This window comes from Vitis riparia, chromosome 6 (genome assembly GCF_004353265.1).
Source record: "Vitis riparia cultivar Riparia Gloire de Montpellier isolate 1030 chromosome 6, EGFV_Vit.rip_1.0, whole genome shotgun sequence".
In the NCBI taxonomy this organism is placed as follows: Eukaryota; Viridiplantae; Streptophyta; class Magnoliopsida; order Vitales; family Vitaceae; genus Vitis; species Vitis riparia.
In genome coordinates, this window is record NC_048436.1 from 843784 (window position 1) to 859030 (window position 15247).

The 15247-nt window shown below is 36.2% G+C and overlaps 1 protein-coding gene across 3 annotated transcripts in view; it reads right to left on the reverse strand.

Annotated features, from left to right (window-relative positions):
• Positions 1-336: 336 nt before the first annotated feature.
• The window catches only part of LOC117916115 (mRNA-decapping enzyme-like protein), a 40265-nt gene continuing 25354 nt past the window's right edge, over positions 337-15247 (reverse strand). The window contains exons 5-9 of one of the 3 annotated variants that reach the window (XR_004651509.1): positions 10613-10669; positions 6973-7099; positions 2410-2883; positions 1452-1646; positions 337-867 (exon numbers count right to left, since the gene is read on the reverse strand). Coding sequence is in view for 1 of the 3 variants with exons in the window: in XM_034831973.1 (XP_034687864.1) it covers positions 811-867; positions 2410-2883; positions 6973-7099; positions 10613-10669 (715 nt within the window). In the remaining 2 variants the exon portion in view is untranslated. The remainder of the gene's footprint in view (positions 868-1451; positions 1647-2409; positions 2884-6972; positions 7100-10612; positions 10670-15247) is intronic. The other 2 variants (XR_004651510.1, XM_034831973.1) reach the window with 2 other exon arrangements.

Consider the following 15247-nt stretch of genomic DNA (forward strand, 5'->3'; position numbering starts at 1 on the left):
AACAAAAATTAAAAATGAAAGCTCCGAAGACATGCATGTAAAGATGATAGTTTTATTTAATAAATACCATACTTAAAATGCTGTTTCAATATGCAATAAAAAATCATTGACACCTTAAAAAACAAGCGTTTCTTAAGCTTGGAGGATGTTTTGATAGTAACAGCTACAACATGATCTGTGGAGGATTTAGCCTTTTATTCCCATGACAGCAAGGAAAAAACAAAAACCCATTGCCCATCACCACATTTGAAGGAGACAGAAAAGTGACAGGGGATCATTAGGCAAACCCCATTCCCAGAAGATGACCAAATTTTCAGACACTTGTAAGAATCATCATGCAAAAAAGAATTTAAACTTATATTGATGAACAAAAAAACAACAGATTAATGGGTGCAGATAAGTATGATTTACGTACTCCACAAATACTCGATGCCCATTGAGCCACAAGACTTTTTGTTAACTTTGTGGTTCAACATAAATAACCTTTCCACCAATGAATATAAGCTTGGGGCAACCTTCAAATGCAGTAGTCGTTGATCATCAACTTCACCAAACGATCAAAAGCCAGAATGATCTTACATATATATATATATATATATATATATATTAGAAATGAGTTTCAGTGATGTCAAAGCCACCGGATGGAGTGTGATTGCTGTACAAAATGGTCTTACATGCGCTTAGAGCGAGTAAAAAACTACACAATAGAAGAAACTCCAGCAAGGAAACTATATGCCTCTTCCAATTTATCACAATTGTGGATTTTACGGACAGAAATTCCAGCAAATAGGAGATGCCTCTTCCAACTGATCACGAGTGGTGTGCATTCAGCAATGCTCGATGGACCATATCAATAAATTGATTGTCCTATCACAAGCCAACAGCTCATCAGGAAGGAAGGATAAAAAGATAAGCAACATCACAGTAAGGCACAACTACAAGCAGACTAGTAGAAAGAAAAGCTACAAAAGCTGCGAGTAACAAGTATGACTTGATGTAATTCCATATCAACAATGAAACCTACGACTGAAGGGAAACAAGTTGCAGTTTTTCTGTAGATTGGAGGTTGTCCTATTGCCTAGAGCAGAAATCTATGGACCATGTGATAAAGACCAGTAGCCTGGGATATTTAACTTCAGAAACAATGTGAGGAAGAGAGTTCCTAGGTCAAATTTCAGTACATTGAACAATCTTAAACTATCATTTCACAGAAGAACTTAACAAGACCAAATAACTATGAAACTTGAACACAGAAAATCCCATTCAGAGCATCCAGACTAATGGCTAATGACCAAAACGACATATGTAGTACTTAGCTTTGGAAAATTATGTCAATCCACCTTCAAATTGTATTCTTATTTTTCTTAAATGCTAGGACTTGGTGTGCCTATCCCCTCCATGCAATTTTATTCATGAAAAGACTTGTTCATGAAAAATAAACAGCCACCTACCTTCCTCAGAATTTGTTACCGATCAAACAATAAATACATTTGTAGTCTTCCATAGTTGGAGTAGAGATATTATGAATATGTAGGCCTTTCCTTATTAACACCCCATTTGATTTCAATTGTGGTCTAATATCTTCCAATGAAAATTCTAATTCTTTGACCTTTCTCAATACCACCAAGTTCAAGGAACAACAGCAGCTATTTGAACAAGAAAATATAAGCATATCAGCTATGAATTTAAATGTGACTACATCAGCATCATCATTAGCAGCAGTAGTATTTGATAAGAAATAACCATTTCATTATGTAAAGAAATAAAAGGTACAAAAGGACGAAAGACCCATTTGGAAGTGATTATGGCTAAAATGCTTTTAACCTGTAGCACTTTTATACTGGCACCTCTATTGGAAATGCTTTTGTGAAACTTAGCTTATGTTTTGATATAAATTGAAAAATAGTTTTGATGGTGTTTCTGATAATGTGTAATACTATAAAAAAAAAAAAAGCAGTAATTTTTGGAAGAAGCAACTACCAAGGGCTAGTTCAAGAATCACTTAAAAGTAATTCTCCAGACTTTTAAAAGTGATTTTTAAAATTTTTCTAAACACCTAATTTTTGTAAAGAAAACACTTCTAACTCTTCCCTAATCACTCCCTTATAAACTTGAACTATCCTTCAAGGAAAAAACGAGGAAATGATAATTACCAGGAAAACAGTTTCGGAACACCCATAAGAGTATGAACCAATTATTACTATTAGTACTAGTAGTAATATTAGTTTTATTTGATAGGAGATTAAATTATAAAAAGAAATAAAGGACACAAAGGATGAACTATCCTTTCAAGGAAAAACAGGAAATGGATTACAAAGAAAACAGGTTCAGCACACCCTATGGATATGAACCTGAAAATTTTCAGTGCTAGCTACTTCAAAAATGTTCAAAATCGGAAAAAAAAATTACCTGAACAAGCATCAGAAGTGCTTCACGGACTTTGTCTCTAGTGATAACTGGTCCATAATTTGGGGCTGGCATAGAAGTAGGTGTAAGGGATGGTGGGGGAGTGGGTGGTGGGAATGGTTGAAGCATCGGAGCACCATATGGCCGTTGTAAGGTTACAGGTGGATGGAGGGGGGGAGCAGTAGGCATGGCAGAAGAGAGAGGTGGCATCATCAGTGGGGAAGAGGATGGAGGACCAAAAAATGAAGAAGGCTTTACAAGATTAGTGGTTCGGTTGCTTGTGCTGCTGGGTTGAGAGGTATCAAGGATGGGAATCAAAGAAGTAGATGTTGATTGAGGAGGAGAAGCAAGCTGCAAGGTCGGAACAGTGCCAGGAATAGCATTGGGTGGACAAGAAGGTAGGGGGGGTGTTGCAGAAGACTGGTAAGGCTGTCCAGTAACTGCAACACTTGAAGCATTGCCAATTGTTACAGCCTCCTGCAAATATTAGTTTAAGAGGTTAATGCAGGATCAGATAGAGTGGGTTACAAAAGTTACCCTCCAAAATGTAGAAAATTGGAAGTTCATAGAATCTAACTAAAGTATTCAGATGCAAAATATGGTTGTATGTGAATGGTATGCCAACCATTTTGTTTAAACAAGAAAGTGAAAAAGAAGAAAGGAAAAATAGCAGTTATTTGAAGACAAACTGGAAAAAGAACAAGCTACTATTTCAGTTATAAAGACACAGAAATGTGTTAAAACTTCGAATCTTTGACTAAGCTTTTTTTTATTTATTTTATCTTACCTTCCATTTGTGCCAAATCAATGCTTGACATCCGAGTATGACACAAGCTCCCATCAATACACACTAATTTAATCTTTGCAGTTACGATTATGATGGCATTACACCCCTTGACCCATATTACATAATGATGGACTGGCTGGGTTAAGTACCCAGTCAGAAGTATAAGCAAGATAGCAGAATAGCCCTTTGAAGGATTGTTTCAGTAGACATTCAAGGAAACGAGTGACAAAACAGAAAGGTTGAAATACTTAGAAAGGCAAAGAAAACTAGAAAAAGACCACCACAAATATTACCATAAATAAGAAGAAAGGAGCTGAATACACCGTTTAAACATTCTCAGAACCCCATCACAAAGAAAACATCTTTAATATCAGAATTCTAGAGTTTAACAGCAAACATGACATTTGTAACGACCAGATGCTCTTTGTAGATGCCAACTCATGATTTCGTATAACATATCCACTCAATCAACCCTCATCCAGCCTAAATCCAGTAAGAAAATCACCTCCTAAACCTTCAGGGAATCAAAAGCAACAAATAAAACTGAGCTGGGGAGGATGAGTTAATGTCATAGGCCAATCAAAATCAAAATCCTACAGAATTTGCAATATAAAATGTAAACTATGATTCTCACTGACATGTGGTTCAAGGAGTGAAGTTTGCCCTGCAAAGTGGTTTGGCAATTCTAACAATAATAGCTTTTGACAGAAGGCCATATAAACACAGGAAGTACCTTAATGGAAGGAGTTCAACATATATCTGTGACACTGATTTCTGACCTTTGAAAAGTATAGCCCAATGCTAGCTCAATTTCCTCTCTTATACTCGATATGCAGTTAGAGATTATTTATTTATTTATTTTAATCAGAAACAAACACATTTTCATTAAAAATGAAGGTACAAGAAAAGGATGAGAAATCCTTCCCCACAATACAACACCTGATCAACATAGAGGAAAAGTAATACTCCCTAAAATACATAAAAAAATTAGCTTGACAAAGCTATGTTAACCCCTTTCGATCTACATGTCAATATCCAATCAAGTTAAAATACGTTGAGAGAAATGCCTTGGAAAGCTGTAGTGATAGAAGTCCAAAGTGATGAATGGAAGTAGACTAGATCCCATATCATCTCGATAGACCTCTACTTGTCCTCAAAGACCCTTGCGTTTCTTTCCTTCCAAAATGTCCACATCAAAGAAATACAAATGATTTTCCATAGCACTCTGCCTCTAGAAGTGTTCCCCAAACCCATAAAAGAAACAGTCAATATGTCACTAACACTTCTAGGAGGAAAACAAGCCAAACTAGCTAGTCTGAATAATTTCTGTCAGAACTCCAAAGTCATCGGGCAATGTAAAAAGAGATGATTTATCAATTCTCTAATGCCCTTAGGCCCCATACACAAAGAGCAAACTTTGGGCTTAGGGCTTTGAAAAGCCTTCTCACTTGAAGATGATAGATTAGACAAAGCTAGGAAGAAAGACTGACAAAAAATAAGTTGAAGGATGATAAAGACCAAGGTCTCACATCTATGGAAGATGGTGATAGCTTGACATGGTTGAGAACAGAAATGAGACTCTCAAGATCCTCTATCTCCAAATTAATGAGGTTTCACAGAAAGTAAAGGTTCCAAGATGACGGAAAATTGATACATGAAACAAGGGTGTTTTTAGTTGATGTGACTCTATAGAGATTTGGGAATTAAGAAGCCAAAGGCCATTCCCCCCCACCACAAGTCTTCCCAAAAACAAATCTTGGTCTCGTACCCCACCAAAAAACTGAGTGTGAATACACAAATCCTAGAGCACTTGAGCAAAGGCCTTCCAAGGGCAATGATGCTACCACCTAACTAAAATGTTTGCATTCCAACTATTTGGATGTGTTCCATAGATGCTCAAGATAACCTTGTACCATGGAGTGGTACTCTCCCTAAGGAATCTCCATAGCCACTTCCCCTAAGAGGGCCCTATTCCTCAAGGAAATGCTCCTAAACCACAACCCTCCTTCCACCTTTTGTTTGCACACTTGGATCCAACTAATAAGATGATCTCTCTTTCCCTCGCCATACCCCAACCGAAGGAAATTCCTTTGCATTTCTCAAATTTTGTCACCGTTGAGGATGGAATCTTGTACATTGAGAGGAAGTAACTAGGAATCTGAGGAAACAAGACTAAATTAGAGTTATTCTTCTGCCTAAGGATAAAAATGTCTAGATTGATCTTAGGTCCTTAAATGTGCCTAAAAATCAGTAGGATAAGCTTACCGCTCTAGCATTTGCAAAGAAGAGAGTGTCATCTGCAAACTGCAAATGAGTCACCCTAATTCTGTTTCTCCCCACTAGGAAGCCTTCTAGGATACCTCTTTCCTCTACTCTTAACAACATCATGCTTAAAACGTTTGCTACAATGGTGAATAGGAAGGGGGAAAGAGGATCTCCTTGCCTTAATCCTCTTGTTGACACCTCTAACTTTGGAAGGACTATAACTTGGGCTCAGTGGGAACTTGAGCTCATGTTTAGCTCAGTTAAGCCACTTTGTGTTCGATGAGCACAACGGTTGAGGAGGTGCATGTGAAGTGAAACCTATCCTGCTAGGGTGATTTGAATTTAATTTTGATGGATGCTCAACAGTAAACTCATATACACTAGCATTGTGTTCCAAGATCATGGGAGGTGATCAGGACCTCACCAAGCCTACTGGGAAGGATATGATTATAGAACCAAAGTTGTTAGCATAGCTGGAGGGTTTGATTTTACCATGGTTTTACCAATTTTCCTAGTGGAAGGTGATTCGGCTATAGTGATTTCTTGGGTCTCAAAGAAGAAGCGAAGGCCATGGAAGAGGGACATTTAGTTCTATATAATCTTTGACCTCTCTCAAGTTGCAGTCCACGTCTACATAGATACCTTCTTTGATCAATCAAACAGCAGCAGTAAGTAGGCTAAGCACGGTGCATCACTACTAGAGGTTTTTGTGGGGGAGTACGTGCCTCCCTGAATCTTTTATATTTGGACATGGTTAAGCTTTTAATTGTATTTTGGCCTTTACCCTCTTTAAATGCATTTATGTTCCATGCTTGTTAGTTCTTTTTCTTTCTGCAGTGTTTTTTCCCCCTTCTATTTTCTCAAACTATTGATGCATCACTTCAAATTTTAAGCTGCTTCTTCTATGCCTCCAGGAGCCTTGTGCATTTGAATACATAGTTGAATTTTTACCACATTTAAGTTAATGCTTTCTTCTTTTGACAGTCCATATTGTAAGATTCTTAAAAGATTTTTCATATGTTCCACTGTTCCACATAAGCTGGAAATCACTGCTTCACTAGACCCTAGTGAAAGGGTAAACAATATAACTCTAGCCTTGATATTAAAATTGATTACATCAGAGAAGTTATTCAAAACTGTTTACAAGAAAGTGCCTTGAACATCCTAGAAGATGTACAAAATACATTCCACTGAAGAGGATTTTCATAACAGAATAATAGGAAAATGGTACTTCACTTTATTGATCTGGGTTCTCTATTATCTTAAGAAACAAACTCTTAAACATAGGAATATAGGGAGTACCATAAAATCTTAAACAAGAAAGTTTTTGCCCATCAAAGGGAAAAAGAAAAACCCACTAAGACTAGGATTTTCTGTCTTTTAGAAAAGGAACTAAAATTTTCTGAATGATAAGATGGATGCATGTTAAAAATGTCAACGATATCAGATTGGATCAAAATAAAATACCATGAAAAAGCTATAAATCCAAGTTCATTCCCAGGAAGCAAACATACACTGAAGAAGTTCACAAATGAAGGATCATCAGGAACATCTGCAACATTTGAGGAGGTTGATGATGAGGGCTCTAGAGGACCATCCATCACTGCCATAGTTGGAACTGCTTCCAATTCCTCAAACTCGCTGCAGTAAAACATAATTAGCGATAATTTTCGCGAAATGCATTTTTCAATAATAATAATAATTTCCTGAAATGTAACACCAACCAAATATTCAAAATATTTGCACTCGTAAGTGATGAACAAGTGCTACTTTGGAGTGAAAGAACTGAAGAAAAAACCAAAGGGATAAACATCATCAGTGGATGATGAATGGAATCATGGAATGTCCAATGTTATCAGTAGCACAAGTGCATGCTATTAGATCTACAATTCAGAAAACGAATACTAACAAGAACTCCTGCACATAATAACAACATGAAAACCAATAATTTTTGACAAATAAATAAGATATAATAAAATAAGTGACAAAAAGGGTACAATTCAAGTACATGGGATGAATAAGTGCCAAAAAAGGTACAATTCAAGTACATGGGATGTATGCAAGCATCACTTAAAACAAAAAGAAAAATGTCTCACACCTTGAGAATCATCGGAAATGTCAATATAATCTACAAAGGAGAGCTTTTCATCACCTGCTGCACTATTGATCAACTCAAAGAATGCAGAAAAACAATTTTCAGCTGTAACTGGGACCAGTCCAAACCATAAAAATTCTTCTATTGCATTACTTGCAAATACACACCAAAACAAGCAAGTGAGCAGTACTTGAACAGTTTCCTCTTCCCCTTTGTAACAATACTTTTCTTCCAACTACTTAATATATCCATTATTGACTCACAAAACACCACTCGAATACTAAAAAATGAAAGGAACAAACATCATAATTTCCTTGCTATTCCACAATGGATAAGTAAACCGTTTACTGATTCTTCTTACCGTTTACACAAATAACACATTGGTTAATACTCTTTTCTTTCACTTAAGTTCATCCCAAGTAAAAATCTTCATACAAATTGCTTCCCAAACAAATAAACCAACTTTGGGAGGAACGAGTGATCCCAAATGCTTCCAAGTGGAAAGAGATTCTATAATCCGAGCTAGGAGCCTTATACTATGAGTTCACAAAGAATCTTCCATTGTTAGCATATTTACGTACTATATCATCTACCCAGCCTACTTGCACAGCCACATTCTAAGCACAAGAAGTTTCCAACATTTCTAATTCTCATTCATGAAACAGAAAAACCTTATGACACAGAAAAAACACTCAGATTTGCTATCTGCACTTAAATATTTTCCTATCTCTCTCCCAATCTGCAAAAACACAGATTTTTGTCTTTTTATTTAATTGTTGGAATGTTGTTGGAAAGCACAGATTTCCTAGACCCTGTTAATATTTTCCTATCTCTGTCCCCAATCTGGTTCCCTTCAATATCAGGAAATAAAGAAAATATCAAGCAAAAACTGCACTCCATAGCAAAAGTTCTATTATTTTTGCAAATTGTTGTCTTCCACACCAAGGACAAGAACATGTTTTACACAAATAATTAGATCATGCAACTCGAAGAATTTTCAGTGCAAAAAATCGAAAGAAAACTCTCATATTAAATCTTTGTCTGAATCATCAGATCACAGATTATTGCTGCATAAGAGTTGAGAGAAACAGCATGTAAAAGATGCTCTTAACAGTTTCACTTATTCCTTGCACCTCTAAGAATTTCAGAGCAAAAGGTAGGAAGAAAATACCCATATTATTTTTTTGATAGGAGAAAATACCCATATTATATCATGGACTCATCTCACCAAGTCAGAAATTAATGCTGCATATTGCAGGGATCTATATCTATATCCACCTATCTAATTGTGTATCCATCTATCTAGAATTCACTCTTATTTTTTTCTTTAGTTAGTTTTCTGTCTTCTTCTCCAGAGAACTTCATTTTATTTATATCCACATCTCTATCTATCTATATATCTACCCATCTACCTATCTATCCATTCTTCTTCTTATTTCTTTAGTTAGTTTTCCTTGCTTTTCTCCATGAATTTCTCGTCTTTATTTATTTATCTATTTACCCAAATATCCATCCATCTACATTTCTCTCTTCTTTTTCTTTGTTCATTAGTTAGTTTTCTTTACTTTTCTCCAGAGAACTTCACTTCATCTATATCTATTTAGCGATCTACATATCTTCTTCTTTCTTTAGTTTGTCTAGATCTATATCTCTATCCATCTATCTCATCTACCTACCTACCCATCCATCTATCTTCTTTCTTTAGTTAGTTTCTCTCCAAATAAAACTTGACTAATTGCTTTGTAATATCAAGGGCTACCATGAGTGGCTAAACCAATTTTCACTCAGCGGCAGAGCAAATTCACCAGTTCAGGCAATTTTATGTAACTCCATACTTTCTCTAGTTGATACTCCCTAGTGCAAAGGTAGATTTGATCTATAGTCAGAAGATTGGGCTGCACCATCATCAGGATTGTAAAGGAATTGGGTGTAAATAAATAAATAAATATATATATATATATATATATATATATATAGAGAGAGAGAGAGAGAGAGAGAGAGAGAGAGAGAGAGAGAGAGAAAGAGAGAGAGGGAGAGAAAGAGAGAGATTCAGCACAAAATTGGAAGGTCTTGATCCTCTTGTTCTAGGAGGAAAAGTTTTTCATCACATTGCAGCATGTACATTGGGAATATTAGTAGGCCTATTCCATCTTACTGACCTGCTGCCCAAAGTCTATGCAACATTTTTTCTGGTATTTTTCCTTCTATTTGCTTTTTGTGATAGGGAACCAAATAAATCTCGATTTAATCACTGTCTTTTCCTCCCTGTTAATATACTTGCATGTTGCCTACAGAAAAAAAAAAAAAAAAAAAAGAACACGCCCCCTTTTCCTTAACTCCTACGCTTTCTTTATCTTGAAGAGAAGTCCCAAATAAGCATAAATAGATGCAAACCAAAGTTGCAGATGCCTTAGGTAATGATTGAGATTGCTTCAATTCAGACAAGAGACAACACAAGCTCCACAAGGAAGTTCAGGAATGACATGCATACTAAGCCTGACATGTGTCCAAGACTGTTATAAATAGGACATACTAGAATCCTCAATTTATACAAAACTCACCCATAGAGACCTGAAAAATCATATCACTAGTTCTAAAAGCATAAGAAATTCACATGGAAAATTAAGTGAGAAATCTACTTCTTGAATGGAAAATTAAGGGCCTAGGGAAGAAAAGGAGTGTAGTTTGGAGAATGGCGCCTATTTGTCTGTTTTGGTGTATTTGGGGAGAGCGTAATCGAAGAATGTTCCAAGAGGAAGAGATGTCAGATACGAGTTTGAGGAACCTCTTTCTACGGTCTCTTCTTGAGTGGTCTCAACAGATTATGGACTTGGACTATCTCTCTTTTCTGAATTTGTTGGGTGATTGGAGTGTTGGTTATCTTTGTCCTTTCTAGGTTTTTTCCCTCCTTTGTTGCCTTGGGTTGGGCTTTCTTTGCATACTGCCTATGTACATAGGGAGCGCCTCCTGTTTTGGCGTGTTTTAATTTAATTTTGTCTCTTTGTCTATCAAAAAAAAAGAAATTCACATGTGTAATCCTGACATGTGTCCCAAAGTACCTTTTTGTTGAAGACACCTTTGTCTTTGGAGGCACCTTGGAGTATGCATTCAATATCCTGGACATGAAGAATAGAATCACGTGTGTAAGAAAGTTGCACCACAGTCAAACACCAAAAATTTCAAAGACAGATTTCTAGCAATTTACAAGTTGGTATTAAATGTATAAAAAACAAGAGAACGCACATAACAACATTATCAACAAACCTTATTCCTAAGGAAATGAACCATTAATAAAACTAAATGAAAAGTGACTTCTTATGTTTAAGATACCGTTTTAAACATATAAAAAGACAAATGGCAGCCCAACCATTATCACCATTGTAAGAATGGCATAATCTAAGCCTCCATTATTTTACAATATTCACAATATCTATTTATTAACAGAAAAACTAGACATACTTAGGTGGATGAAAAAGGACAGTTTGTCAGCATTTCATTCATCTAGATCCATCCACCCAATTCCTCATTTCGGTGAATTCAGGATGCTAGAATTCATGTCAACTGAGATTTTGTTGCTTTGAATTCCCCAGGAACCCTACCTGGCTAACCTTAGAAACATATTTCCATTGTGATTACATTTGTAGAACAGCTTTTTTTCTTTTCATGAGTTCCACTAGATATTGACAGAGACCAAAGATTGGGAGATAGGGGAATTGCAGAGTTTTTCTGAGCACATTTGTGCAGTGGCTGTCCAAGGTTTCAGGGGAGGATAATTTGATGTGGTGGATTTTGTTTTTTTGGGGTTGAGTGTGGGGGGTTGGGGGGCGTGTTTGGGTGTGGGTAGTTTGGGAGTGTGGTGAGAATGTGAATTTCTCTATCAAGTCCTATTATTATTCCTTAAGTTCTAACATCTTAGAGAAGTTTCCTTCTAAGCAAATATGGAATTCCAGGGCCCATTAAAGGGCTTGTTTAAGAAGAACTGCACTTTGGCTAATAGGGGTGGTAGGATCAAGGAGGAGTAAACATGTGATATTTTAATCCAGTGTCAAAGCCCAAAAACTTTGGGACCTTGTTCTAGCTTTATTTGGCCTGCATAAGGGTCTTTAAAATTGTACCAGACTGCTTTTATTATGCTGGAACAGAACAAGAATACAAAAATACAAAGGAGAATGTAGGTTCTGCTTTGCTTGTTTTAGTGAGAAGGGGAAGAACAAAAGATTTTTCAGTGAAGAGAACCATTCAAAACATGTAGAAAGATTTTGTCAGAACTCCCCTGAATACTTTTTTTTTTTTTTTTTTAAATAAAAAAAAAAAAGAGTTAAAAGATCCCTTGGGGGGCTAACCTTTGTTTTGATAGGCAAATGAGTAAATATATTAAAAGAGCCTAAAAAGAGGTGCACCACATACACACGATTTATACAAAGGATTCCTAAACTATGCGAGAAGGAGATAAACAAAAAATCCCTCTCCTTACTTGACGCTCAGCCAATCTATAAAATCTATTAAATTCATTGAGTCGCTCTCCATGACACTAACCCAATTCATACAAGAATACATAAAGTTGGATTTGATTGCTTTGTCCACTCAACATCATTAAAAGCCCTTCTATTCCTTTCTTTCCAAAGAGTCCAAAACAAGGACAAGGGTGTAGCCCTCCAAGCTTTTTTACGTTTCTTCCCCACAAAAAAGTTTTGTCAACCCAAAAGGTTCCTTCTAACTGAAGAATGCATCTCCCAAGCCACTCCAAAGAAAGAAAGAATCAGTTGTCACAACATACTTGCTTTGGAATAGTGGAGAAGCAAGTCATCCCTATTTCCTTCTCGCCTTCGCACAAATATTACCTATTAGGCAAAGTCCACCCCCTCCTTTTGAGTTGATCAAGAGTTAGAATTTTGCCCCAAGTCGCTTCCCAAACAAAGAAACCAACCTTCAATGGTACCCAAGTACTCCACACTACACTTGCCAAAAAAGACTCTTTATCACCTCTGGTTAAGAATGAAAAGAGGGATCTGATAAAACAAATGCCATTGTTGGATTCATTCCATCTCAATTTGTCCTCCTCCTTTTAACTGAGAATTATTGCAATTTCCATAAGAGAAACTTCACTTCCTTAAGCTCTCAATCCTCATACCATAAGTCTTTCTAGAATTTAACCTTTCTCCCATTCCCAACTAAAATGCAAAACCTTACTTTTATGCTCTCTCACTCATTTCAGATAGTTTTCCACACCCCACTCCATAACCTCCTCTCACACCCCTCAAGCACCAACCCCATTCCTCCTCTCCAAACTTCAATTATGATTGGTTTCTAGATAAATGATCAATGGTAAATCTCTAATTCAACTTACCAAGCAAAACCTTGTTTATATTGAAGGATTGTGAATGTCAAGACCATTTTCATTCTTTCCCTAGAAGACTATGGTTCAATTAACCAAATAGGTCTTTTCTCTAGAACACCACCTCCCCACAAAAAGTCTCTCCGGATCTTTGGCGTCTTAAATTGACCTTTCTCGAAATGACAAACAAGGACATGAAATGAATCAAAAGACTTCATAAAGTGCTTTTGATCAAGGCAAGTCTCCCTCCCTTAGAAAGGTATTATCTCTTCCACATTGTTAACCTCTTTCTAAATCTTTCCTTCACATCCCACACCTTGAAAGATTTGTGAGACTCTCAAAGGGAGACCCAAGTAGCTAGAGAGCAACTTACCAATTCTACAATCTAATACCGAGGCCAAGTCCTCCACATTAGCAACTCCCCTAACAGGGCTTACCTCACTTTTATTCAAATTCATTTTTAAACTTCATATCACCCCAAACCACAAAAAAACTCAAATTAAAATATCTTAGTTGATCATGATTGGCATCACCAAGAATCATAGCGTCATCACCAAACATAAGGGTAAAGGGTATCATCCTACCTCAAACCCCTAGAGCTGTGAAAGAAATGAGAAGGGATTCCATTTACAAGGACAAAAAAGCTTGTTGAGGAAATGCACCATTTTATCCAACTAGTCCAATTTTGGCTAAACCCTATTTGAGTCAAGATCGTAACTAAGAAGTCTCAATTAATGTAATCATATTCCTTCCCAATGTCTATCTTTAAAATAAGCCCCGAATTGTTGCTCTTTAAACTTGAGTCCAATGGTTCATTGGCAAAGAGAATTACATGTAGGATCTGTCTACCTTCTATAAAAGCATGTTGATAACGAAAAACCACCTTTTTTTTTTTTTTTTATATCAGAAATGAAGAAAATTATATTAAAAGAAGAAAAGATACAAGAGAAAGAGAAGAAAACAAGAGAAGGATGAGAGGTCCTTCCCACAAAAACAAAAACTGAGCAAAAGAGAAAACACCCAACTTTATAAAACTAAAAACAAAGAAACTCTCAAACTTTTTGAAGCGCAAACCGCAGTCCACCACTTTTCCATAGCATTTTTTAGTCTGTTCATCGACACTTTAGCTAAGAGCTTCTACAATCCCCCTACAAGACTAATGGGTCTGAAGTCTTTCAAATCCAATGCTCTAAGAACCAAACTAAATCGGACCCTCAAACCATGGTTTGGCTCACATATTGAACTAGACTATGGGTTGAATCAGTATCAAATTGAACAATCCAACGATTCATCTACCAAATTGGGTGAGCGTCGACCGATTTTGGAAGAATCAATTTCTTGAATTCTCGATATAAATTTTAAACTAAATATTTATCCATATCAATTTTCACTAATAAATATAAAAAAAAAAATTTAATTTTATTTTTATCATTTTAAACTATATATGTGTTATTCAAGAAGATTAAAAATATTAATGATCAAATAAATTTACATTTTAGTCCTATCATGAGTTAATTTGTTAGTGTTAAGAATATAAAAATGAAATATGCTGAAGTTTTTAAATTGTTTATATGTTTTTTCTCATTTTATAATTATTTTTTATTTTAATAATATATAAATTATATATTTATAACAACACAGTTCGATCATGGTTCAACCACTAGTCCTACTATTGAATCTAAATCGGTAACTTTTTTGTTCAATGATTGGTCTGATTCTAAAAACATTATTCAGACTGCACCAACGTTTTTTGGGATCAACACCAAGAAAGCGGTGTTTAAACTTCTACAAAAAGTGCCTAGTGAAGAACTCTCCCAACAGATCAATGACATCAAGCTTAACGATGTCCCAACACTACTGCAATTTGACCTAGGAGACTTGTCCCCACTTAGACTAAAGAGAGCCCCAAAAAACTCCTCCAAAAACTACTCTTTTAATCTCTTGGAACTATCGTTCCCAAAAACCTCAAAACTTAATCCCTTGATACTTGGTCTCCAATCATCCATCTCAAAGAGTGGAAAGCTCTACACACCCCATGCTTAATCTTGTCGTCCTCAAATAAACTTGTGGCATTAACTCTCACGTTGGTCAACAAGTTTCTCCTGCTGCACACATTGGCCATTTTGTGGTAAAACCGGGTGTTCTTATCTCCACCCTTAGCTAAATTTCTCTAGATTTCCGTCTCTATAAAGTTCTTCTGTTGAAGCCTACTTTTTGCTCCTCCAAAGCCACCCTTCTAGCCTTTACCTCCTCAACTAAAAATGGAGAGACTCTCTCCTAAGAATCCTAAAATCTGATCTGAGAGAGAACCTCCACCTTCCTAACCATAACATTCATTGGAAGACAATGACTACCAAAC